Source organism: Micrasema longulum, unplaced genomic scaffold, assembly GCF_059751315.1.
Source record: "Micrasema longulum isolate JH-2025_06_02 unplaced genomic scaffold, ASM5975131v1 h1tg001842l, whole genome shotgun sequence".
NCBI lineage: Eukaryota > Metazoa > Arthropoda > Insecta > Trichoptera > Brachycentridae > Micrasema > Micrasema longulum.
The window spans coordinates 627410-654760 of NW_028279016.1; the positions used below are offsets into that span (position 1 = coordinate 627410).

The following is a 27351-nucleotide window of genomic DNA, read 5'->3' on the forward strand; positions in this document are numbered from 1 at the left end:
TATATTTTTTTTCAGCATGATTTGGTTTTGGTAACAAAACATGTCACGAAAACAGGTTACATGCTACATAAAGTTTCAAAAGTAAAAACCCAGAGAATATGATTACATAAATTTAAAAAAATATATTCAGACGGTTACCGTATTTTGCGGACGATAAGACGTATCGGACCATAAGACGCACCCCAAAATTTATTCATCAATTTTTAGAAAAGAAAATGCAAATGTTTTGGACGATAAGACGTATCGGACCCATACGACGCAACCCATTTTTTGGTTGAATATTCAGAGTAAAAAAGTGCGCGTGTTGTGGTGCGAAAAATACGCTATTTTAAAACAAACATTGGGATTACATGATTTATATTTTCTAGCGTAATAATTAAAGTATGAAAATGGTGTTACTGCAACTATTGGCATGTCAGTGTTGTGCACTAGACGCCCGATTGAGTGCAGATAAGAAAAATTGATTTGAAAGGAAGGAACGGGGAACTTTGAGAATTACATGGGGATTTATAGAGATGTGTAATTACAAGTGTGTTGTTTGGCAGCGCAGGCGGCTTCAGTGGGGAATCGGGGGAATAACGTATCACGATTCCCGGCCAATCCCGATCGACTGCCGGGAAACACGTAGTAAATTATAATTCGGAAACAGGAGGCAGCGGCCCGGGGGGCATACTGACGCGCTGGCGGATGCCGTATTCAAATTAGACTAGGAGACATTCGTTATTATTTCGTGTCATAAGGTTCACGGCAGTAATAAACTACCTACAAGTAAGCCTGCATCTATAAAACAAACTATATATCATATACCTTACTATAAAATAATTCTACACTTATGTATGGAAGTGAAACATGGAACTGGCGGAGGAAGGATGAAAGCCGAGTGAACGCGGTTGAAATGTGATCTCTTAAACGAGTGTGGAAAATCAACGCATGACAGGGTTACGAATGATGAAATCAGGCGAGAGTCTAAATCTGAGTCAAGTATAATTGATAAGATTAAGAAAGGGTCTCTGAGATGGTTTGGTCACGTAGAACGAATGGACGACGAACGAATGGTAAAACATGGCGGAAAATATATGGCGAAATGAACAGTAACGTGAAACGAGGACGACAAAAATAAATCGGCGTAAATCGAACCGGCGCAAAACGACGTTTACCTGTACATATATATTGTAATAAAACTAAAGAGAAATCGCAGAAGTTGGGGTAGTACAATGAATGAATGATTATCGTATCCCCAAAAGAAATATTTATGCCACTCCGGAAGGCAGACGAAGCAGAGGCAGACCAAAATTAAGATGGATGGATAATGTGGAAAGTGACATTAGAGCGATAGGCCTGACGAGCAATTGGCTGAAGTGCCGCAGGGTTCAGGGAAGAATGAAGCCAGATTCTGGAGGAGGCCAGGGCCCACAACGGGCTGCAGCGCCACTGGTGATGATGAAATCGCAAAAGGGTCCCTAAATAAAAAGCGTAGTTTTGAGATAAACATATTGGGTAAGACGCTTGATTCACGCACGGAAGGCTACGGGTTCGATTTCCGGTGAGAACGCAAAAATTTAATATGATTTTTCTCAAGCCTAGGCGTCCTGCGATGTAATTCACCAGCGTAAAAAGGCATTCTGGCCTGTTGTGTAAAAAAAATACCTACCTACTGTATTTAAAAATCATCCCTTAAATAAATACCTAAACTCAATTACTAAAAATGATTCATTTTTATTATATTTCAACGAAAAAACATTTTTAATGGTAAAAAGTGTCCGACTTCGGTCTTCAGATACCCTTACGTTTGGAAGGTTGTAAAAAAGCGACTGTATCAAGCATTCTTTTGACGGCGATTTATTGTTATTTTTCTTCTTCGTAACTTTAAACCGATGATTATTTTGCAAAACAATAGAACCATAAGATAAAGGAGACAACTTAACATAACTTTGGGGACACGAGATTCCGTTTCAGGTTACAGTTGATATCAGAAGGGCTTATTATGCACAGCAGAAAAATATTTTAATCTGAGCTAAAAAGATAAGAAATTATCATCATCATTCCCTTTCCGCACCTAATGGTGCATAGGGAACTGCATTGGTACACCAATCCAACGAATAATTACCTTAGATAGCGTCAGCATAGACTGTTTCACATTCCAAAATACAGGAGCAACCTGCCAATGGTTATGTCTGTTGGAAGGGCTATCTCTATGTTGAACAATATTACTTTGGACATAGACATTTTTCACGTCTCGGAGGGAGTTTTTCGTTACAAGATATTTTTTTTTACATATTATTCTCTGGATATTATGTATATACGTGTTTTTTTTATATATACCTAATTTTACCTAATTATTTTAATTATTTCTAAATGTATGAATTAAGATATTCCATTTTGTAATGTACATATATTTGAATAAATAAATTGAAATTGAATCGCAACGTATCTTGATCATTTTTGTTACATGAAGGTAAGATGATCAGTCTTACGCTTCAGGTGCCAGTCCAGGGACTATGAAATATTGTGGTGAGAACACCCTTTTAAATAAATATTTCATACTTTATGAAATTTGAAAGCATATTCTTGTTTTAAAAAAAATATACATTTAAAAAAATAGTGTATAAATTTGTACCGTCAGCGAATTGCAATATAAAAAGTTTTAATTTTTCCATTACGACATTATTACAAAAATAAATTAAAAACCCTCATTATTATCATCATCATTCCCTTTCCGCACCTAATGGTGCATAGGGAACTGCATTGGTACACCAATCGCAACGTATCTAGATAATTTTTGTTACATGAAGGTAAGATGATCAGTCTTACGCTTCAGGTGCCAGTCCAGGGACAATGAAATGTTCTAATGAGAAAACAGTATTTTAAATAAATACTTCATATCTGCCATGCCGGAAATCGAACCCAAAACCTCTTGCTTGGTGGGCAAACGTGCTGACCATTACACCACGAGACCGACAATAAGACACCAAGTCATTGGAACAAAAGGCATAATAGTACTACACACGTGCGTTTCCAGAAACTATCTACTAGCCAGCGGGCCACATGGCGACGATATCTACCTACTGTCTACAAAAGCTTCTCTTCGGACATCTATCTCCCTTTGTTAACCATGGAGTTGAAACAGTGTTTGATTTATTTAGTTTTTTATTGCTTACTTCTTGGTATGAACACTTGACCAATTTACTACTATACTCTATTTTTTATAAATTTATTGATATTGTTTTAATTTTGCTGGAATTCCTCTCATCCATACGCTTTGTAGCTGCACGATGATTGGTTATCTAGCTTTAATATATCAACTTTAAAATACCTTAATTTTGTAAACGGGGTCTAGAATTCCAATCGTCTATGCGCTTAGTAGCAGCAAGGCGTGTTGTAATCTTACTCCTTTTTACTATTCATATTATTATTATTTTGTAATACACTAAATTTATTTGTCAATTTTTAAAATGTGTAAATGGGGGCTAAATTTCTAACTGTCTATGCGCTCTGTAGCTGCAAGACGTCCTGTAATCTAGCTCCTATCTATTATAATTTTTGATTGATCTTAATTGAAAACGAGGAACTAGAATCCCAACCGTCCATGCGCTCTGTAGCTGCAAGACGTACTGGGATATTTATTAATTGTATAGCGCCCTTGAGGTGATTTTCACAAAAATGGCGCTTTATAAATTATCCAACTATATATATATATATAATAAGATATTATACTATGTACGTATTTTAATTGAGTTATTTAGAAACTTGTGCGTACGAAATTAAGCTACATAGAAACGGGCGTAAAACTTAATTACTTCATTCTTATTTAATTCCTACAAATAATATGTATCCACTTGCAATTTCACACTCACGATGTACGCGAGATTTATATAAGATAAGTACATCTAATTATCTTTGTAAAATTATATGATTCCTTATTAGAGCCATTTTTGAACTTCTCGTATGCGGAGGAATCAATAATCCAATAAAAGTCGGATTTGAAGATAAAAAAATGAAGCCGAGGCACAGAAGTTCATTGGTAGGCCAACACGTGTCAACATGTACCCATACATATTACATCATGTCGCCTCACAAAAAGGGACGAGCATGCAAAAACTCTCCCAGGAATATGGCGGTAAAAGAATAAATAGATTTCTCGAACCAGAAAAGTCTAATTTATTTTGTAGATGGAAAATAAGGTATGGTGTCGTTTTTCTTTTTTCACCAAATTCAACTATTTAACAGTCCAAGTGTGTAATTTCTCTAAAATTTTTTTTTTTTTACGATGCATTAACTTTATTATTGTATTACATAAGATTGCTAAAGTAGCCCGTTCGGCAAAGTCTATTATCACACTAATGTACCTAGTATTGAATAATTATTTATTACAAACAATATAATATATACATATGAATTAACTCAGGCTCTCTCGGGACATGGATGCATGAGGGAATATCTGCATCGCTTTGGGCTGCGAGACGATAGTTGCTGTCCATGTGATGGCATCACTGAGCAGACTGTGGAACATCTTCTTATATACTGTCCAATGTTTGATAGGCCGAGGTGGGAGCTTGAATGCAAAATAAACACTCTGATTGCTGCGACTAATAACCTAGCCGAGCTCCTGAACTGTAATGATACACGAAGAGAGACTGTTCGATTCATTACAGGGACGATCAAGCAGGCTAAGTTATTCAATGGTGGTATCTAGCTCCTTTTGTTTTTCGTGTCCAACTTTTACGATTTTTTATTATTTGTTGATGTAATATTTCTAGAATTATTTTGTTTATTCTGATTCTGCTTTATTTTTTTTATTGTAAGTCTACGGTGAAAAATGTTGAAGTCAACGGAATATAATTTAAAGATAAATATATTCGATAAAACCTTGCGCATAACAAAAGCAAGGTACAAATAATTTGCAACTACAAAAAAAAACATTATAATATTCGCAGAGTAATAATGCGCGTTCTACTGCTCTAATTATACCGTATTATACTATAAAAGTACTATGGCACCCAAGTTTAAGTTATGTTTACCTCACGTACGATGGTGTCGGGTTTGATTCCCGGTGGTAAAATCATTATGAGATTTTTCCAAAACTGTTATTAGATGTAATTCGCCAACTGGAATACTCGAGCCATTTGCGTTGAAAAATGTTTTAAAAATAAACATTATTCAGTATGGATAGAAAGAGGATATAAAGGGCGAATGGAATTGCCGTTTGGATAGTACGTGGACACAAAGAAGTTATCATTTCATTAAACTTCACGTGACGTTAACGCCATTTTCCATTTTGCAAAACGTTCACGTTTTCTCTTGGAAAACCAGCGTTTTTACTTGGCCACATTCACAGGGGAGACATGATGCACAGCAAATATAATATCGCTAGCCCAAAGCAACAGTGAGGTAAACCCGAATTTTCCGATTTTGAGATACACACGCAGATATGTGAACAAATTAAATAAGTTGAAGTTTTCAAATTAAAAAATATTGAATATTGTTAACCGATGTGAACATATAGTATTTATAATCTACCCAGAATAATTCAATTCCGTCAGTCCCTTGGCACATCTCAAAGTTCGATTATCTCAGAATATTATGTTCTTCGGAGATATCTCACTGTTGCTTTGGGCTAGCGATATGTATGTACGGACGATGGTAAGGATTTTATGGGATGGCTCAGAGAAAACGAGGACGAGTGAGGGTGGTTAGTTTGCAAGAAAACATGGCATTTTCTGTTTCATGGGGTGCCGAGAATTCGAGTTTTATTTTTTAATTCGTTGCAACTAGGGTGGAAAGGGCTGCGAAACAAGTAACACCGTTATAATATACCAGAAGGCGCGTAGGACCCAGTTTGCATACATCGTACTGTGTCCAAAAGTCTGCCATTTTTCTGTAAACCAGAAACGTAAAGCATTTTCTGGGGCGCAGTGTGGTATTTTTTAATAAAAGTAGATAATAGTAGACTCAAGTAGGAACGGGGGAGGTTCATCTAGTAATTACGCGTGTAAAGTGGGTGCGCAATGTGGCCACGTGGCCAGCCAGCCGGCCGCCATCGCTGCTAAAGCCAGACGTCACAAAATATTCCCCAATAAAATATCCATAATACTTTTACTGTGTAGCATTTCAATGAGGAATGATCCTTTATAACACGTAAATAACTACAGCCGAGAAATGTTACAAATGGTTAAATTCGCAATACATTTTATATAAATTTATGGTTATGCTCCAGGAACTAGGAACACAATTCGTTCTAAATTAAATTCATCGCGAGATCTAAAAATTATATTTGTGTCGTAAATTTGTCACTGTATTTTTTTGTCAGATTAACTGTAAATGAGAATATTACCAAAATAAAATAACTATAAAACATATTTTTTTAAAACCCTAATATTGGTTAGAAACAAAGCTGTTTTATAGTTATTTTATTATAACCACGACGTTAGTGCTTCGAATATATTTTTTTAGAGAATATTACTATTTAAAATAGAAACCAAGCCTTATATTTGAATTATTTTTTAACTTGCGAAACGATTAGGTTTTTAGTCAAAGGGTAAATTAACTAATTATTTATTTAGAACACGACACCCTAAGATAAAAAATTATCAAGAACATTTTAAATTGATTTGAAATATTTTATGGCTTTCTATTTCTTTTATTTCTTCGAGTAACTCATTGTACAATTTTAAACTATTGTACAGTAAGTTTTGAGGTGGTTTATCTCATCTTTGTTCATGATTTTTTTTATCAAGGCTGATTTCAGTTATACTTTTTATGTATTAGAGATTTTATGTGTTAGAGAGTTTAGAGCAGTTTTAAAAGTTATTCAAAAACAAATTGCCTTTTTAGATTTTTAATTTAAAGTTAAAAATTCAAATCTAACTCGCTCTAACGTAAATTTTAAATTCTCGATTTTAGGTCAAAATTTTTGTAGGTTCCATTAATATGTAATATCGAGGAACATACATGGGGGTGATTCAAATACCCCTCAACATGAGGCACCTACATTTTTCCTTCGGACGTCACTTCTCCGGCCACCCTGTGTGTGTATGTGGAATTGTTCGTTAAATTTTAAAATATTTTTTATTTAATTTAGCCGATACTAGAATTATAATTTTTGCAACATTATACTACATGTGTTGCTTAACTGTTAGGAAAGCAATTTTTGTGCATTCTTTCTACATCTGAATATAATGAAAAATAAATAATAAATTCAAAATTTAAAAAAAAAAAAATTATGTTAGTTTTGAGTACTCTAATTGCTTTATTCTGAAGAATTTAATATATTTTTGATATTACCTTCATTACATAAAATAAATAAATTGCAGTTTCCATACCATCAATCAAATATTCGTATTGATATACCATACATATGTATTACATATTGCAAGGTTCGTATTTCTAACATTAAAAAAATGTTAACGCTACACAATGCAACAAAGGGACATCCCGAGATAATGACTGATTAACGCTTATAAAAAGTAGCATTGTCATTTTTTGCATTTAATGCAGTTTTTTTAAGTTACTTAAAACGTGAAATATTTATTATCTCCAACTGCACATTCCAAGTCCTAACGTTGAATTGACGTGACGGTATTTTAATTATGATACGAAAACAATACGAAGCAATTAATGTAAAAAGGCACAGGGCTGGAAGCTCGACAGAAGGAGGAAGAAAATCTCTGGAAGGACAAAGGACTAGGTCTTTTGTCTACAAAATAATATATGCAATTTATAGGACAAAAATACAATAACAGATATATTAAGGGAGTAAATTGAAGCGAGCTTTATAATAAAAGATCCACTTCCTCTATGCGAAGAGGGAAAATTTCAAGAGGACACTGAACAAATGTGTATAAAATATTACTTTTCCAGGTGAAATATCAAGTTTATGTATGAAAATGCTCGTTTAAGGGTGGAAGAAATAATCATTTTTAAAATAAATTCAATTAAACAATTATAATCGGAGAAAATGTTCTAGATGTGAGCATTTTTTTTTAGATGCAAATACACACATCAACAAGAAAACAATAAAACATGAGATACAAATGATTAAAAAATATCTTCAAAAAGATAGTTAGTATTATCAACATTTAATAACATAGCTTTAAAAAAAAATGAGAACAATAATTTGTAGAGGGATTATCGGACTGACGTATGTATGCGAAAAACTGTGCATTGTAACATGTATAGGTACTAACATAATAGTTTTATCTTAAAGATGTAGTATGAAAATATTTCTTAATGAGAAAACTTTTGTTATTTAAGACACTGAACAAGAATGGAAATCTGAACTTATAAAACGAAGGAAAGAAAGGTATCATTGAAACATATTTATAACTTGATGAGTTTTATATAACTTGATACAGCATCTTCGCAAGATTACAGTTTTTTTTTTAAATATGATAAAGTATAATGTAATAATAACACCACTACCTGCTCGAAAAACAAACGAGAAATACTGTCAAAATACGAAAAGATCAGATTTGTTTTAAATGTATTTTTAACACGTAAGTTTTATTTTGTCGGCCCCGTGGAGTACTGATCGGCGCGTTTGCCTGCCATGCAAGAGGTCTCGAGTTCGATTCCCGACATGTTCTATGTGAACTATTTATTTAATGATTATGATAAAATTTCAAATAAACTTATCAATGAAACTTCTTGGTTTAGTTCAACTTTTTATTATTTTGACCAACGAGCGCTTTCGCCGAAGTAGGCATCTTTAAGACTGGTCAAAATAATAAAAAGGTAAAACTAAACCAAGAAGTTTCATTGATAAGTTTATTTATAATTTTATCATAATCATTGACTGTGGAGTTTTATCAAGAAATATCAACAAAAAACATCAATATTCTTTATTTAAAACGGTGTTTTAACACTAGAATATTTTATAGTCGATGGGCTGGCACTTAGAGCGTAAGACTGATCATCTTTCCTCCACGTAACAAAAATGTTTAAGATACGCTGCGATTAGTGTACCAATACAGTGCCCTATGCACCATTATTTGCGGAAAGGAAATGAAGAAGTTTTTTTATCACCTAGAGGTGACACTTGTTAAAGCATAGTACTTTGCATAGCAATAATTCATAGCATAATAATTGCACCATATCTTGATAATTTATCACATTGATATAAGATGATCCATTTACGATCCATACGATTCAGATACCAGTGTACCTATTGATGATTTCACTGGCTGATAAACTCTATTATTATTAATCTATAAGTTTACAATTTAAAGCTCAAAAATATTTATTTTACTTCATAATTTTGTAAAAACCTGAATACAAGATAAATAAATTAAACATGTCCATAAAATGTACGCCAGATACAGACAATAGCAGTTCCATCCAGTTGTATGAAAGATAAGACGGCTACCTCAATCATTTCTTGTAATTTGAAAACAATGAATCCATTAAAACAATAATGTTTTGAGGAAATGTGAAGGAGCGTAAACATATGTGACGGTTAAAAAGACGATTACCAAATGTGTTTAAAAATGATGGTCGGGGTTTTTTTAAAAAAAAAAAATTAATAAATTTCATAAAAGGTACATGTTTTTTAAAAATTATATACAGATCTACTTTTGTACATCTAGAAAATTTTATCACTGAAACTCTCCAAAAAAGAGATTAACTCTTGAGCTTGGAGAGTGACTTGCACTTTTGTAGTTGTTTTTATATAATTTTGAATATACGAGTATACGAAAAAAAAAAAAACATAGAATATAAAAAGAAAACACATAAAATAATAATATATATTTACTAATTAACATTTAAAGCAGTTTTTACACGTGTTCAAAAAAATTCTTTAGATTTTCTTTAAATTTATTTATTGATATATTATTTTTAGTTCATTGTGGAGATAATTATAATTTTTTACACCTTTAAAGATAAAGCTATTTTGACCATGACTTGTGTGGAATTTAGTAATTCTAATATTATTTTGGTATCTGAGTGACTTATTCATCTCAAATTCTTTTATTTTTTCTTCTTTATAAATTTGTATAATAGAATTTATTTTATAAAGAGTATCTACTGAATGAACCTTAAATATGTTATATAGACTTTCGGTATTTATTGTTGAGGGTTTCTTTAATTTTTTTTAAACAATTTTAAGAGGGTTTAATATATGCACCACCCCATTCTGCAATCCCATATTGTAACAAAAAATTGTACAATTGAGTAATAAGCTATTTTTAAATAGTTGATTTTTAATATATATAGTAATCTAATAAATATGTATATACATTTTCTAATACGTTTTACTAGTTTACTAATATTTTCTTTCTATTTTAAGTTTTGGTCGATGTATACACCAAGATATTTAATGTTATCAGTTGTATCAAGTGCTGAACATGTTAGATCGCAGTTAGTTTTGTTGCAATTGCTTTGGTGAATAATTATTTTTACTACTGAATCTAAATTTATTTTTATACAAACGAACTGGTGCAGTTTCTATTTATGCATTTATAAACCAATAAACAGATTTTTCTATTTTTTTATTATATACAAATAGTCTAAATTTGTATCATTTACCCTAAATAAATTAGCGAAAGGGAATATAATGAACTAAACGAAATGAGGAAGTTCAGCGGTTTTTATTTTTCTTTTGTTAATATATTAATAGACTATAAAACTAAGCCATAGTTTTTTTTTTTTTTAATTTCTAGGCTGTTTTTCAATATTGGCGGAGTTCCTAAAAAGTTCAGCAAAGTTCAATGTATCCGCAGTAATAATTTATAACTATTCTCACTTATTTTTTCTTCCGTAAACTTACCCGCGTGCCAAAACTAAGTTTAAAAGGAATTATTAATGGTAAAACAGATTTACGTAGACATTGTACAAACTAAAAAACTATAATACCGGGGAATAATAGCTAGCGATATAATAGAGGGTTAATTAGAACGAATGGACTACATAAATAAAACGAGGACTTTTCAGTAGACACGTCTAGACGGGTAGGCGATTTGAACAGACAACCTTATCCTGTTAAATTAAATTTTATGTTCAAGCATTGTTTTAGACCTCGGTAAAAGCAAACATACACAATATAAAAAGTGGGTACTAAATAAAGATAAAACGACGTTTATGGTTAATTCTTGCAAGAAATCAATATACTTGGAGGAGGAAGAAAATACATACGTACTGAAATTAACAAAACAACAATTTTTGGACTCTGGTTACAGATTTTTTTATTTAAAGAAATTCATCCATTTAAAAATCAATAAGAAAGGCAAAAAATAATTTATTGTCTTTTAAAAGACCGCAGTTACGACATCATCATTGAAAATAAAAGGTTTTTGACCATTAAACAGGTAGGTACTTAAAAAAACAGACATCTATGAATGTATAATACATTTCTGATACACTAAAAGGGACTGGAATTGGAAGTACTAAAAATCACATATTCAATTAGGTAATTATAATCACATCTTTCGTAGCAAAATAGTTTTATTAAAAAGCTGGGAAATAAATGTATGTATATTAGCCCAACGTGACAGTTTGACGACATAATATAACATATTATTACTTTTACTTAACTAGAATGGCAATTTGAATAGGTGGGCATCATACGATGATGATAACATCAAGTCAATTTAGCGCGGCATGTATCATTTGGTGCTGGTAAAAAATAAATAAAAAAAATATAAAAAATGTCTTTGTGTTTCGATCGTTATTTTTAACAGGCTTTTACTTTAAATACAATTAGTTTTATCCGATTTTCAGTCAATTCAGTACGCTAAAAGTGTACCCGACAGACATGTGAGAGATGTCGCGTATCCAATAAAACAAAATGTACGCATTGCATCGCAAAACAGTTAAGTTTTGTAGCAAATAGACGTCAGTGGTAAGGGTTGTCAATTAATCACAATGTGCAATTAAATGTTTAAATAAATGTGTCTGTTTCGCGTATTGATGTGGCTGAATATATTCGATTCCTACTCAATAGCAACTTTGTTCAAAGGGATTATTTACGAGCAAATCAAAAGTTAGCAACTTTGAGTGTTTTGCTATTCAAATTTATAACCTGCTTTGACTGTCCATTAAAACAATTATAAGTAACGAGAAAATGTTTAAAAGGGCTATAAAAATATATTATATTCGTCGGCCTCGTGGTGTAATGGTCAGCGCGTTAGCCTACCATGAAAGAGGTCTCGGGTTCGATTCCCGGCATGGTTGATATGAAATATTTATTTTAAAGGGTGTTTTCACACTAGAATATTTTATGATACCTGAACTGGTACCTAAAGCGTAAGACTGATCATCTTACCTTCATGTAACAAAAAAATATCAAGAAACGCTGTGATTGGTGTAACAATGCAGTGCCCTATGCACTATCAGGTGCTGAAAGGGAATGATAAAAAAAAAAGGATTGAATTTAATATTATTTTAGTATTACCAAAAATCCAGTATAAAGAAATAAATTGGTAGAAATTGTAAGGAGTTTAAGGAAAGAATCTGATTGAGATCCACAAAAAATAAAAAACAAACTTTTTTTATACACTAAAAAACGACATATTTCCATTTTTTTGTAAATGCATTCTCCTCAAATGCAACCCTGGTAGATCGATGAATGAAAAATATTTATGCTCCTTACATCTCTTTTACATATTACATTGAAGATTTTAATATTTTCGAACACGCACAGCGCAAAGATCTATATTTCTCAGAAAATCGCACGTAAACCGGTAAAGCCGTTTAGGAGGGGATTAGTGACATCACACGTACAGAGGAATTATATATATAAAGATTATCATTGTTTCTATGTAGGTATATTCATGAAATATATAAAAAAGTATATTTTCAAGTGTCGTCGGCGCGGGTTACCTTACCCCCCTCCCAGTGAGGACAGATGATTATTTATTGATTTAAATTGTAATTAATGCAAAAATAAATACACAAAAAAAACAATAATGACAATACCCAGATTAAAAAAAAAATTGTTTAAATTTTAGATAATAGCTTCGTAGAAAAAACTAATTGAATTATAATCTGTTGGAATATTTTAAATATGAACTCATTGAGCAGAAATATATGGAGTAAAAGAAAAAAAAAATAATACAACAAAAAGGATATTCAATTTGTTATAGATATATAGATAACTGGAAATTATGTATCCATTTAAATTTACTTAAATTGGGGGCCGTAGGATGCCGAATTTCAAAAAGTTTACTAGAACCGGACGTCTATCGGCATACAATTACAAATTAATGTGACAAATGTACTAAAATAAACGGTAGAAATTTGTCACATTTGTCGTTATTTTTTAAATGCATTGAAAATATCTGCCATCAGCCATGCTCGCTGGGAGAAAAAATACTGGAATGTCAAGTATTTAAATTTCATATTTTAACGAATATCAAATATATGCTTTCGGTCAACCCTGACTGTCTGAGGGTGGAGTAGGTACTCCGCACTGACAGTACGTGTGGGGGACCTTATTACGAGACATAATTCAAGTGACTTAACTCTTCAAATACTCAAATAGGCAAAGCGAAGTAAAGGTAGTTCGACAAACGACGATTTTTCCGTTTTACAACCTCATCGTTCGTTTTGGTATTTCGTCCATTTGAGGAGTTCGGTGGTAAGTTTTAGTCGCTCGAATCACGTTCCGTAATGAGGTCCCGGTATACCCGCGCAGTCGTCACGTCAGTCGCTGCAGGCGAATGCACTCACTCCGCGGCAGACAGTTACACGGAGACTAACTCACACATCGCCGAGTGCATGTGTGTGTGTGTGTATAGCGCATATCGCACCGCGCATGCCCTTTGATACGGATGTTTTATAGACATAACAAAAGTGCATGCCATATGCTGCCTACTGGCTGCCGATTACACGACACATAATACTATTTCTCGCGAACACAGCGAACCGGCGCGATATAACACTGCGTATTGTGTATTGATAGGTGACTGGATAAGTTTTAAAATCAATGTCACAGCGGCAGTTACTTTTTACTTATATCAATTTTATTTATTTAACTTCTTTTAGCAATTTCTTCCAATCAACCATAAACTAGACCAATTACAACCAATCAACAAAAAAAGAAAAGTTTTATTTAGGCAATATTTGAATTTGTCCAAATGTTCGTAGACAAAATACTGGATTTCACCCCCTCGGGAGTCATTAAGATTAACAAATTACAACAGGAATGGAGAATACCTTGAATAAGGGAATATGGAAGTCTCGGCATTTACAGGGCTTATGACCTGTCATTGGCTGGTTTAAGTGGCCACTTTACACAAAATTGAAAAATTGTTTTCAGGCATTGTCTAGTATGTGAAATAATTCATTCAGGTGAATCTCTTCACAACAATAAAGGTTTCAGCTTTTTAACAAATGGAAGAATTGAAGAAATATGGATGTTCAAACATAGGCAAAATGGTGAATGTTACACAGTGCCAAATACAAAGGAGTCAAAATGTAAAACTTATTTTAAAATTAAAATAACTGCATATATATATAGATTGCTTAGAAATGAGAATCACTAATTCTATCTTCAGAGAGATATAGACTATGGACTATCGCGAGAAAGTTTTTTAAATTTTTTTCATCTTCCTACCTCATGTAAAGGGGTGTTTACGCAGTAGCCAACTTTCTTACAAAAAAAAACAGATTGGAAACCACGCGCCGAAAGGAATTAAAGATCAAAACCTGACTAAAAGATTGAAATAAGTATCAGGCTTATCCCTATCATTAAATGAATTCATCTTTTTGTGTAAAAATGTTACTTGATTCCAATTAAGTGTCGTTATAATTAGTAAATGTACATCAATAAAACTTAATATTCTTATTTTATTGAAAAAATCTTCCACTGTACAGAAAAAAAGAGTAGTTCTGGGTCAGCTTCGAAAACACGTTTAAAGTCAAATTTCTAAAAAAAAAAATGTGAAAGCAGGGGGTACACGCAAAACAGAAAAGTTTGACAAGGGATCTAAGAGACAACAAAATTTAAGGACTTCTGCTATAGACAGATTGAATAAAAAACAAATAATTTGGGTGTTCATTAAACCCTGTCACATCCGAAACCACGAAGATCAGTATGAGCAAGAAGACATATTGGAACATTAAAATATTTTTTTAGAACGAATAAATTTAAAAAAAAAATATATCAAAAAAAGCAAATGGTTGCTTACTTCTGCAGGGGAGAAACGAGGAGGGGGGAGAGGGGAGCCTGATACTACGCCGCATTCCCCTCAATTCTCACCTGCAGAAGTAAGCATCCATTTGTTTTTTTTAATATTTTATTTAAAAAAAAATCTTCGTTCCAAATATTTTTTTAAATATGCTAATATGTCTTCTTACCCAAATTGATCATCGTGGTTTCGGATGTGACAGGTTTTAAAGAACACCTGTATATAATATTATAATACCACATTTAACTTGAAACAGTGCAGCTGCTTCCAGGTTTGGCAGACCTCTTGCGATTTTAATTAAACGTAACGAGTGTGTTTTAAAGACCCAAGATTCAATAAATTTATTCACCTGGTAGATTTCTACGCAGGCTGAATTGTTAATATCGGTTTGGGCCGTTGACCGATCGCAGTGTTAATCACTTTGAGGCAGAATAATTACATATTAATGATAAGTTTTTAAATTTTCGCTGGAAGAAAGATATGCTATTACAGGATTTTTAAATGTGATTAATTCAATGATAAATAAATCTTTTTTTTGTTTGAAAAATTATCAATAATATTCATGCGAGTATATTATACAAAACACCAAAATAAGTTAAAGTTTTACGTGTTAATTAATAATTTTACAAATAAATAATAATAATATAATATACATAGATTTTTGTGTGATAAATCATATTTAGCAAAGGGTTTTTTTTTATTTGTTTTTACCACCACAGCAGGTACTGTTTGAAAATATTTTGTTGTTTTGCCAAGATAAGGGTTAAAACGTATGGAGGCACGTGGGGGGAATTCTTTCGCTGTAATAGTACTTAACACTTTAAAATAAATATAAATTAAACACTTACATTCGATATCTTGGGAATCGGCCATGTTAACAGTGATCAGTCTTATATTTTCTGGCAGTCGGAGGGGCGGAGACTAGAGTCCTCTAGTATTGGAGTGTGGGCCGACAGTGGGTGCCAGGCGGGATATAGCTGCAGCGACTACAGCAGTAGACTATGAGGTAGATCTGTCACAGAACATGAATAGGAACGTGAGCGATGAATATTTATACGGCTTCCGGATTCAAGAGGCATTATCGACTGAACAATAACGACACAAAGCTGGCGCATTGTCATATTGCGTTGCTAGAAGGATTAAAGCAATGACCGAAATGTTAAAGTGGTTGAATTCAAGTAAAAATATTTTGGGAATGTCCAAATGTCTGTAGGCTTGAACATTTGGACATACTCAAAATATTGTTAATACTATGAGAAGATAAGTAAGTAAATTTGAAAAATAAAAAAATAAATCTTGCAAGCGTCTAGCGGTAAATATAATATTTGTTTATTTGTTTAAATTTAATGTTGTGCACACAGTACTATGTTAATATAAATCTAAACAATATTACGAACAAAAAATAAACCTAACACAGCACCAATTACGTACATAACACAATATATGAAACAACTATCTAACAGTACAACAAGATGTAAGAAGAATTTGTGCTTTGTGTGAATTTAATAGTGATTGTGTTTTTATTGTTGTGAGTATGAAATGTAGTGCGTGGAGTGAGGTGTATGGAGTGATGTGTATAAGATGTGGTGTTTATGTAGTGTGTATTCTGGTAGTACCTACTTTAGTATTAATTGTTTCTGTTTATTTTCAAAGAGGCTAAATGATATTAATATTACAGTAACTTTAAACTTTGAAGTAGGGCACACATATACAATATAATCCGAAAGAACGGTCGATCGCATAAATAAATATTGCTAAAGAAAAACTTTACTAAAAAGTCAAGTCAAAAAACACGTCACCTACGAGAAAGTGTCTGATAATATGCAAGAATGCTTGCTTTAAACCGTTTAACCTAGAAAAAAGTGCTACATAATAATTATATCTGGTGGTACCAGAATTGATGTGATTATTTTCTAATATTTAATTTTATTAATAAGTTTTATGTCACAAGAGTATCGTTATAACGTAAACTGGTGGAACAATCTTCCAATCAGCTTTTTCAAATGCAACAGATTCATTATTATCTAGTAGTATTGAGAATTCTTTACAACTCGATGCACAGTGGACCGCGCTCCATACTAGGGTGACATAAATAGTCAAGTCCAGGTACGAATTATTTTAACCGGGGCCGCGTTTACGAACGGCTATCTTCATCGGTATATACTGAGACGGTATAAACTAATATCGATATTTATGTACGAAAATGTGCATACTTGTATGAAAATTCAAAGTATCTTCATCGGTAACCGGTAGTTGAATATGTTTATAAAATAAAAAAAATCCTTTAAAAAATAAGATATTTCTGGTTGTAATATTCAATTTATAACAACTAGAATTATATTCTTTAAAAAAAAAGGAAAAATACAATTCTATAAAAAAAGGTTTCAACTAAAATATTAGTATTACCGAAGGCATAATTTTACGTAGAAATAAAGGAAAATGTCACAAACATGTATGTGGTTTAAAATGCTTGTATTTCTTTTCAAAATCGAAAAATTTAAATTTGGCTTCGGCCACTATCATGTTCAATTTATTATCTTTAAATTAATCTGACAAATTTTAGTTCAATACTTAGTATTTATTGAGATCCCAGATACCTTAGTTTAGTCTAAATTTAAAATGGCGTAATCTGCCGGTCTAAAAGTAATTACATTTTAGTTACATAAAACTTTAAGGTATATTTTTTAACAGAACTTTAAAAATTATTGTTTTTATCTAATTCATGTTTATTTATTTTTTTATTATTGCGCGATTAAAAAAAACACAAATTTAAAATGGCAATATCGAATGATTTCCTCATTTTCCGTGCGTTTACCAGACTACAGCCTTAAGGTCCTACACTACAATAATCCCAGTGAGAAGGTTGTGCTTGTTTACTGTTTGACAATTTTTTGCATCATGGTCCTATTTTTGAGACGCAAATAATTAACTTATTTTCTAATTAGAGTATACATATTCATCTTTTTAGTTTTGATGTCTACCATTGAAGAGGACGTTTGTTCACATACTGTAGGTAGGATCTGGCGAATATCACTAGTAATTTCTAGCTTCCTTGGCAGCTCTGGAAATTCTTCGGGTAGTAAATCTTATGAAAAGTAAATTCAATTTTAAACATGCTGTATGAATCTTATGCATCGTGCTGCTGCTCCTACCTTGCAGTTGATTTCTCAATTAATAATATAATACGGTCTCATAGAAATAAAAATACGGTCTCAATAGAAAGAGAATTAAATATCCCAATCTTAAATTAAAAAATGTTGAAAACTACTGATTTAGAGAACAGGTGGATTGCAAGTTTTTTTCCAAAACATTGTCTTATGTGATAGTTAATATATCGTGGGTATTCTGCGAAACAGCACTAAGTCAAAATTATTACTTCTGAGATAATTAACGTTCAAAGCTTGTAACGAAATAACTTTATTTTTTATACTAAACATTACTAAGCCAACTTGAAAAAATGGTAAATTGATTTATTGACTACATTTTTTTCAATAGTTTAATAAAGACTAACTGAACTTTCGAAACATTTTTTTCAAAATAATAGTAGATTGACATAACTTAGTGCATTTTCGCTGATACATAATACCAAAGTAAGGAATTCAAATTGAATTCACATTGTACTTACTAAAGTCACTTTGTGGGAAATGTTTTTTCTTCTTTAATCAAAAAAGTTATGTAATCATTTTATCTAATGTACATTGATGGGCCACTAGTAACGGCGTCCCTTGTCCCTTGGTGCTTTTCCCCTGAACGGATTTATGTTTTACTGACTTATTACAGAAAATATCTTGACTTGTAGTGTAGATAGGACTAAGTGCGTTTTTGCAGATTGTAGAGTATTTTTTTAACAGTATAACCTCATATTAAGTCAAAACAGGAAAATTTTGACTTAGTACTTTTTCGCAGAATACCCACGATATTTGTTTTGAAACATTGAAAATTCGGAATCAAATTTAATACAGAGGAAAGAGTACGAATAAAAGTTTTAATTATTGAGAAATCACTTGAATTGTTAATTACGGTGCGCGTCATTATCAAGGATAAGTGGAGAATTACAATAAATAAACAAACATCCTTTTGCTCGTTAAGAAACTAACAATTTTAGATATTTCAAAATATTTTCTGAATATAACCATAATTGCAACTTTCACAATCAGCATCGTAAAGATGTGCGTGTAAATGTTTATAGTATGCAAACTTTCAAAGGGAGAAAATTAAATCAGTTGTGAAATGATGTAATGCAGAATTCGGCGTGTTACAATAATGTAAACAAAGGATCGTCGTCAGAATAATGTAAGCGAAGGATGGTTTCCAGTAGTTGTTAGTTATTGCGTATTTATTTCTTACAACTTACACGCGCAAAGGTAATTCGTAACGGGGGGTTTGTAAATAGGTTCATAAAACCTGAGATATTAGACATATTACTCTAAGCTTAAAACATTAGCAAATAGATCACCGAAGGCGAAGGAGTAGCTAAAACACTGAACAGAGTCAATTACTTTGGCACAGAGACATACATGGGTTCATTAAACCCCGTCACATCCGAAACCACGATGATCAGTATGAGAAAGAAGACATATTGACACATTAAAATATTTTTTTTAAACTAGTAAAATTTAAAAAAAGCGAATGGTTGCTTACTTCTGCAGGGGAGAAACAATGAGGGGGAGGGGGGAATCTGAGACTGCGCCGCGCTCCCCTCACTTTTCCCCTGCAGAAGTAAGCAACCATTTGTTTTTTTAAAAATTTTATTTTTTAAAAATTTTCTTTGTTCTAAATAATTTTTTTTTATGTTTTATTTATTTTAACAAATCAGTAACATACATAATTGTATTTTTGTTCCCGCAAAACCGAAGCTTGTCTGCGGGTTACATTACATTAAAAATAAATAAATTATAAGTAAGTACATAGTTTAAGAATAAAATATATTTATATGCACACTTAAGTTTCACTTGCTGTTTTTAATATTTTTTGACTATTTTTAAAAATGAATTTAGGTTTTTTTCCTCACGATTTTCTGCTGGTATTCAATTGTATGGTTTTGGTACTACACTCCCCATTGTTCTATCTACATAGTAGTTCTTCTGTCGTGGTACCGTCAGCTGCTGTGCTGATACTTGTCGGGTCACGATCTGGTGGGTTACTTTGGATTTAAAACTGCAATCGAGTAATCGAGTAGTTAATATGCTAATATGTTTTCTTGCCCATACTGATCATTGTGGTTTCGGATGTAACAGGGTTTAAAGAACACCCTGTATACTTTAATATAATTTTCTCATTTTTATTTAAAAAAGATTGTGTTCCAAATATTAGCACTTATTTTTTTAATCTCTTTATAATTAAAAATAATACGTCAACCTTGCTGGAATTGAACCCAGGAACTCGTGCATTGTACCCGCGCTCGCTAACCATTACACCACGAAACTGAATATCACAGAAAAGATAATATTATCTTACCTATGCATCATTTGTCGACTTCGTGGCGTAATGGTCAGCGCGTTTGCCTACCACGCAAGAGGTCTCGGGTTCGATTCCCGACATGGTTAATGTGAAACATTTATTTAAAAGGGCGTTCTCACACTAGAATATTTCATAGTCCCAGGACTGGTACCTAAAGCGTAAGACTGATCATCTAACCTTCACGTAACGAAAATGATTAAAATACGCTGCAATTGGTGTACTTCGTTCTAGTAACGAGAGAACCCTTTCAATACCCATTCACCGCTCTATTTTTTTTTGCCTCCTCTTTCACAATTGTAGCTGCTCGATTATGGAATAATCTTCCCACTAATGTAAGAGACGTCCCTTTTTTATTTACATTTAAATCACGTACGAAATATCACGTCCTGAATATTTTAGTTTTTCCTTTCTCCTTCCACTTTACCCCCTCCTCCCTTCATAGTTCAGTGTAGATATTTAGTCAATTTTTATTTCTTAATTTATTTTTTTAATAAAAATATTTTAATATCCTAACAATATGTTCATATACCACTGATTTTCTCAAATTCAATGGTTTGGGTAGAGGAAGAAATTGCCTTAGGGAAATATGTCTGCCCTTATTCATATTTTTGTAAACTGTAAATATGTAAAGTGTTTAAATAAATAAATACCAGAGCAGTGCCCTATGCACCATTATGTGCAGAAAGGGAATGATGATATTGATATATATGCATTTATCTACCACTTTGTCCAAGGCGCATTAAGAGATGAAGTTTCACTTAAACTGTTTTCGCAATGCAAGTCTAAAAATGTTATTAGTCAAATTCACCTCAATGTTGTAATATAATTGAGGGTATTAGAAGCAAGCTTAGAAATCTCTACTAAAAACGGAAAATTAGTTATTGATACCAAAATAAACTCTGCATAAAAACCTACCAACCCAAATAATAGCGTAATTCAAAACCGTCTATAAATCTTGCAAAAACAGATTTTAATTATACTACTTGACGCCGCAATCTTAGCATTCTCTATTGAGTAGGTGAAGCATAATTGAACGAAGTTATACCGAAAGCAGCCAACTATATAAAAGTGAAACTGAGATAGTAGCACTTTTGTGAAAAGAGTGAATAATTAAATTTACAGTACAATTAAAATGTTTTTGACTTTAACAGATGATAGACAATGAATACCTTAGTTTTTTTTTATATTACCAAGAAAAATCTCATTATATATTTTACCAGTTTTGATGATTTTCAAATTACTGTAAGATTTTTTAGTGCTGAGGGTGTTTTCTGCAAATTGAGAAAAGCCGTTTTTGTGATCGACACCATTTTCAGATGGTGATTAAAACAGTTTTTTGTATGAAAGCGGTCTGGCTGTTTTTAGCAGGACATAGAGTTGACCTTACTGCACCCGATAACATCAATATATCATTTTTTCCAAAAGAGGACTGGCTGCTTTCTCCATAACTACGTTCAATTAGAAATCTCACAATTCTTTTTTCAAAGTTTTTCTCAAAAATCGCGTAACTCCTTCAATGGAGATTTCTAAGTTTGCTTGTAATTCCCTCAAATTATGCTGATTGTGACCTAGTAGAGTCAAAATAATCAATCACCTTAGGACGGTCAGTAAAGAGCGATTTTCTTCTTGTACTCTGCCGGCAGTCGGTATCTGGGCGAAATGCCGGTCGCAAGGTAAGGGCCAGGGTTATTGGCAGCACCGGGACACAGATTAAATGCACGAAGCACGGGCTGGGATACCGGCGAGGTGCACCGAGATACTGCTCCGGAGTGGAGGCACATCGCACATGCACATGGCCGCGGGGGGCGGGGAAGGTGGAGAGGTGAGGGGAGAAGGGGGAGGGGGCGCTGCAAGTCTCCAAACCGCGGCCAACGACCAGCACTTATTACACAGCCTATACAAACCGAATTACGAAACGAAAAATTATTATCACTTAAAAAAAAAAAAAATTGGGACCTATAGCTCAATCGCAAATGACTATCGACGTGCTAATAAGCGACGCGATAACGATTTCTCACCATGGTAGTTTATCGTATTCGCGATCACAATGGAACATCCGTGATCACCTGATATTAAATGTCAACATATTAACGTTTCGCGACGTATAATCCTGCTGCGCAACCACATATTTGAATTTCACCGGTGTAAATATTGAAAATATTCGAAAACTGCTATTTATCATGCCTTTTATTGCATTTATCCGGCGGTTGGCAAGCCAAATGTCAAGAAAAGCAGTCGCTATAGTAATTGTAATTTAATTTTCACTTCTTTGTATTAGAAACTCCATACTATTTTGCAAATGCAATATATTGTATTATTTTTAAAGTAAACGCCGATTTTTCACCAGTGAACTGTATTTATTTACGAGGAAAACAAAAAACAAAACGACACGGCGTTGACTTAGAGATTACACACGCGTTGACTTATGACTGCGATAACTTAAGCATGTTCATTATTGTTCGTTGTGATCGCTCAAATGCTTAGGATGTTTTTAGGCACGACGATAGTTATTTGTGATTAAGCTACAGATGCCTTGCAGGAAACCTGCTTGTTTTAATAGTGCAACCCGAGTTTACTATAGACTACAACGTCGGCGTGCGTAAATCCGTAAACACGAACAAAAAAAGGCTCATGTAATAAAAAGTAGCCTTCGCAAACATGACATGAACAAATATTTGATAGGGGATGGGGTGCCTAAAGTCGGAATAATCGACGTGAGTGGATGAGAAGATGTATGAACGTAGAGAAAGCGAGGTTTATATGCACAGATAGAGTAAGGTAGCGTTCTATTCTCTTTGCGTGCCCCTACAGGGAAACGGTGTAATGATTTGTTATTTTCACAAACTACTCGCTGAATAATCTCCGAAGATATAATTTTGGTCATTTTCCGTACTAAGATAAATAAGCAAGCATAGATACATAATGCCGCGGAGTGCGAGTCACGGGAGCCCCCGATAGCCATCGATATGTACATCTTATCCAACGGTCAAAATCATCAACTAAGATTTATATTATTTATTTATTTCAACCCATTTTACACGAATCGTCCAAAACTACACGGCACTGTAAAATTAGTGTGGATTGACATTTAATACAATATTTTGTATTTATTTAACGTTTATTCGGGTAAAAATCCAGCAAATATAAATCGAGTGGAGATTAGTCGGCCTCATGGTGTAGTAGTTATTGCGTTCGCATGGCATTAACGTGGCATTATCCGTCTACACGTCGAACGTAGTTCCCTATCAAATATTGTTACTTTGTTACTATTTGTTGCTATATTATTATTGTTAACATACCTATATGTAAATATTTTTCTGTCCCAAAATGAGTTTGTTGTAACTCCTGGGAGTACAAAAAAAAATTTGTATGATTTATTATCACACTTTCTTGTTTAATCATAAAAGCGAAATTCTTGTATAATTATAAATATTAATTATTTTAAAAAGTGTATGGTATAATACTATGCACCCACCTTTTAAAATTTTTATAACTGTATTTCTATAATAATAATAATTTATTAACAAAATTACAATACCTTGATCTACTACATTTTTATGGTAATAGATATCTCTGGATTATGTGTAGTCTGCGTAACTAGAAACAACCTGTTTTAAGGCAGACATTTTTTTGAATTTTTCGAATTAAGTATACAATTTTACGATATTTTATCCATTTCTTAAAAATATTTTTTTATGAAATATATTTTAACATGACTTATCTCTACCCATGTCCAGTAACCATAAGTTGCATTTTTTTTACATTTTATTTATAATCAAGTTTTTTTATTTTTTATACATTATTTTCTGTCTCATACAGCAAACTTTACTTGTGCATATTCTTCTTCGCTGTATATCTAAACATTACATTATTTTGTTTCTTTATACTGTATTTCTTGAATTGAACATGTAAAAGTTTAATGGACGTTAAAGTGAATAAAATCAAATAAATAAATAAAATAAAAAAATCATCATCATCATTCCCTTTCCCGCGCCTAATGGTGCGCAGTGCACTGTATTGGTACACCAATGGCATCGTATCATGGTTATTTTTGTTACACGAAGGTAAGAAAATCAGTCTTACGCTTCAGGTACCAGTCCAGGAACTATAAAATATTCTGGTGTGAAAACACCCTTTTAACTGTTACAGTGCCGACGAGCGCCATCGCGCTTGTGTGTATACAAGTTTAAAGTGCCATGAGCGCGATAGCACTCGCGAAATCAGTTGCTGTTTAGCGCGCGGTGAGGAAGATCGCTTTCACGCATCGTTATTTTTTTTACTTTCTTCTTATTACATAAGGTTCAAATTATTATTTTATTACTAAATAAGATATAAAAAAAAGAAATTTAACTCAAAATGGCGGAATACGAAAATTGTTGTGAAGAAAGTGATAGTGGGAGTGACATTGTGGTGCGCTCACACCGCGTAATGCAATTTTTAAGTGATAGTGAGGATAACAATTATTTTGCTGACACGGAGCAAGAACCTGACTGCAAAAATGACGATGTAATCTTGACTTAATTCACATACTTACCACCGGATACGCAATACAATAAACGAAATTCACAATATTCAGAATATATATTTCCATAGTTTTCTTTTTATTTCATTATTCATGTAAATGTTGTTTTTAAGAAAACACCGAAAGAGTTTTTATAATTAGGTAATTTTTGGAAGAGATGCATTTTTTCGAGATAAGGGTAAATTATATAAAAAACAAGGCATTTATAATTATATATATGGGTAAAAAATATTGGCACTAAAAGGGTTAAATAAATATTTCGTATTAACCGTGTCGGGAATCGAGCCAGAGACCTTTCGCATGGTAGGCAAACGCGCCGACCATTAAGCCAATTGAACAAATTAATTTTAGCCAATAAAAAAAAATGGGCCAAATGTAATGGTTCGGGAGAATTCTATCCCGTATGGTTTCCGTATCTTCTGATGATTGTAATCGTCCCCGTTGGAACCTGTTTTGTGATTCTCACAATGCAGGCGAACGTTCAAGGAAGTTAATAGGAGGGATCGGGTGTAAACACGCCAAGGATAACTGCTGACAGTACCCAGCACTCCAGCAGCAGCAGTCTAGCACTGCCTAACCGAAATACTGTTCTGTTACAGAACGACGGGATCTATATTCATATAAGATGCGCTATCAAGGACACTGCCAGTTACAATTGAACGAAGTTATGCGGAAAGCAGCCAGTCCACAATTTTGAAAAAATAAGATACCGGTGTAATCAAAATCAGGGGTGCTATTCTGAACCACTCTCGCGGCACGAGACATTTTTTATCTGATTTTTATGTAAATACGCGAGATAATACGGCCGCGAGAGCGTTTGAAATACCAGCCCAGGAAGGTCAATTCTATGTTTTGCTTAAAACAACCAGGCCGCTTTCATACAAAAAACTGTAATAATCACCTTCTGAAAATTTCATAATGTCAAAATGTCGTGAAAATGAATGTCACCATATAGTCAGAGTTTGTATGAGGTTTTATTCAATCTTAGATCTGGCTGTCATTAAAATCTTTGAATCTGGTCTTATACGTTCTTAAATTCTTTTTTGTATTATAAAAAAACGAATGCATGCATTATTTATCATCTGCTAAAGTAAAAAAACATTCTAACTGTTGTGTAGATGTGAAAATTCACTTTTTTTACATAAGTGCTATAATCTCAGTTTCATTTTTCTATGTCTGGCGGCTTTCTGCATAACTACGTTCAATTTACCATCATCATCGTTTCTATATCATAGAGCAATTTTTATATATATTTTTTATAAGAGTTGCATTTATTATTTAGCGTGCTTATTATGTACAAGGTTTATATAAGGCTATGTTCGTATGTGTGTGTCTTCGATGGACTCAATAACTACTGGACTGATTTACGTGCGGTTTTCAGCGAAATGAAGCTCTTTGCCATAAGCATATTTATAGTCCTTAAAATCTTTGATTGATTAAATAGAAAAAAAAGTAGGAGCGTAAATGTATTATTCATCGTTCACCAGGGCTGCATTCGACGAGAATGCATATACAAATGGAAGAATGTTGTTTTACTGTGTATAAAAAAAGTTAGTTTTTAAATGTTCAGAAACAAAATTTGGTTCCTATGGATCTCAATCAGATTATTTCCTTAAATTCTTAATAATTTCTACCCATTTATGGAAAAAAAAAACTTATTTATCAAATTTACCTGTCACACAATTTATGTAATCCGAAACAAAAAAAAATGTATATGTACATATCTAATTTAAACTAAATACAAAAATCAATAATAATATTTAAATATTAACAAAAATTACAATTTCTTGAATACATGTTTTAGGTAATAGATTTTTTTAATTATGCCTAGTCTGCCTAACTAGGTACAACCCGTTTAAGGCAGACATTTTTACTATGTATATTTAAATTATTTCATTATTTCAATTGATGTGTTATAACAGAGATGAAGAATATTTTAAAGAAGGAAATATAAAAGTGTAGGTATTTACAGGGCTTATGACCTGACATTGGCTGGTTTGATTGGCCATATTACACACTGTGTAACAATTACAATTTTACCTATGTTTGAACATCTATATCCCTTAAATTCTTCACAAACATCAACAGATTTGAGAAAGGAAGAATCGAAAGAATATCTATGTTCAAACAGTAAATGTTAGACAGTGTGTAAAGTGGGCACTTAAACCAGCCAATGACAGATCACAAGCCCTGTAAATGCCTAAACTTCTATATTACCTGGTTTAAAATGTTCTTCATATCTGTTGT

General features: G+C 32.7%; 1 protein-coding gene across 5 annotated transcripts in view; it reads right to left on the reverse strand.

The window, feature by feature from the left end:
- The window catches only part of stai (stathmin), a 104980-nt gene that overhangs the window by 63420 nt on the left and 14209 nt on the right, over window positions 1-27351 (reverse strand). For 2 of the 5 annotated variants that reach the window (XM_088238241.1, XM_088238238.1), the window contains exon 2: window positions 15971-16134. In XM_088238241.1, the coding sequence (XP_088094367.1) occupies window positions 15971-15995 (25 nt within the window). In that variant the 5' untranslated portion in view covers window positions 15996-16134. Of the gene's footprint in view, window positions 1-15970; window positions 16135-22176; window positions 22355-27351 lie in introns of those variants that run through there. The other 3 variants (XM_088238244.1, XM_088238239.1, XM_088238242.1) reach the window with 3 other exon arrangements.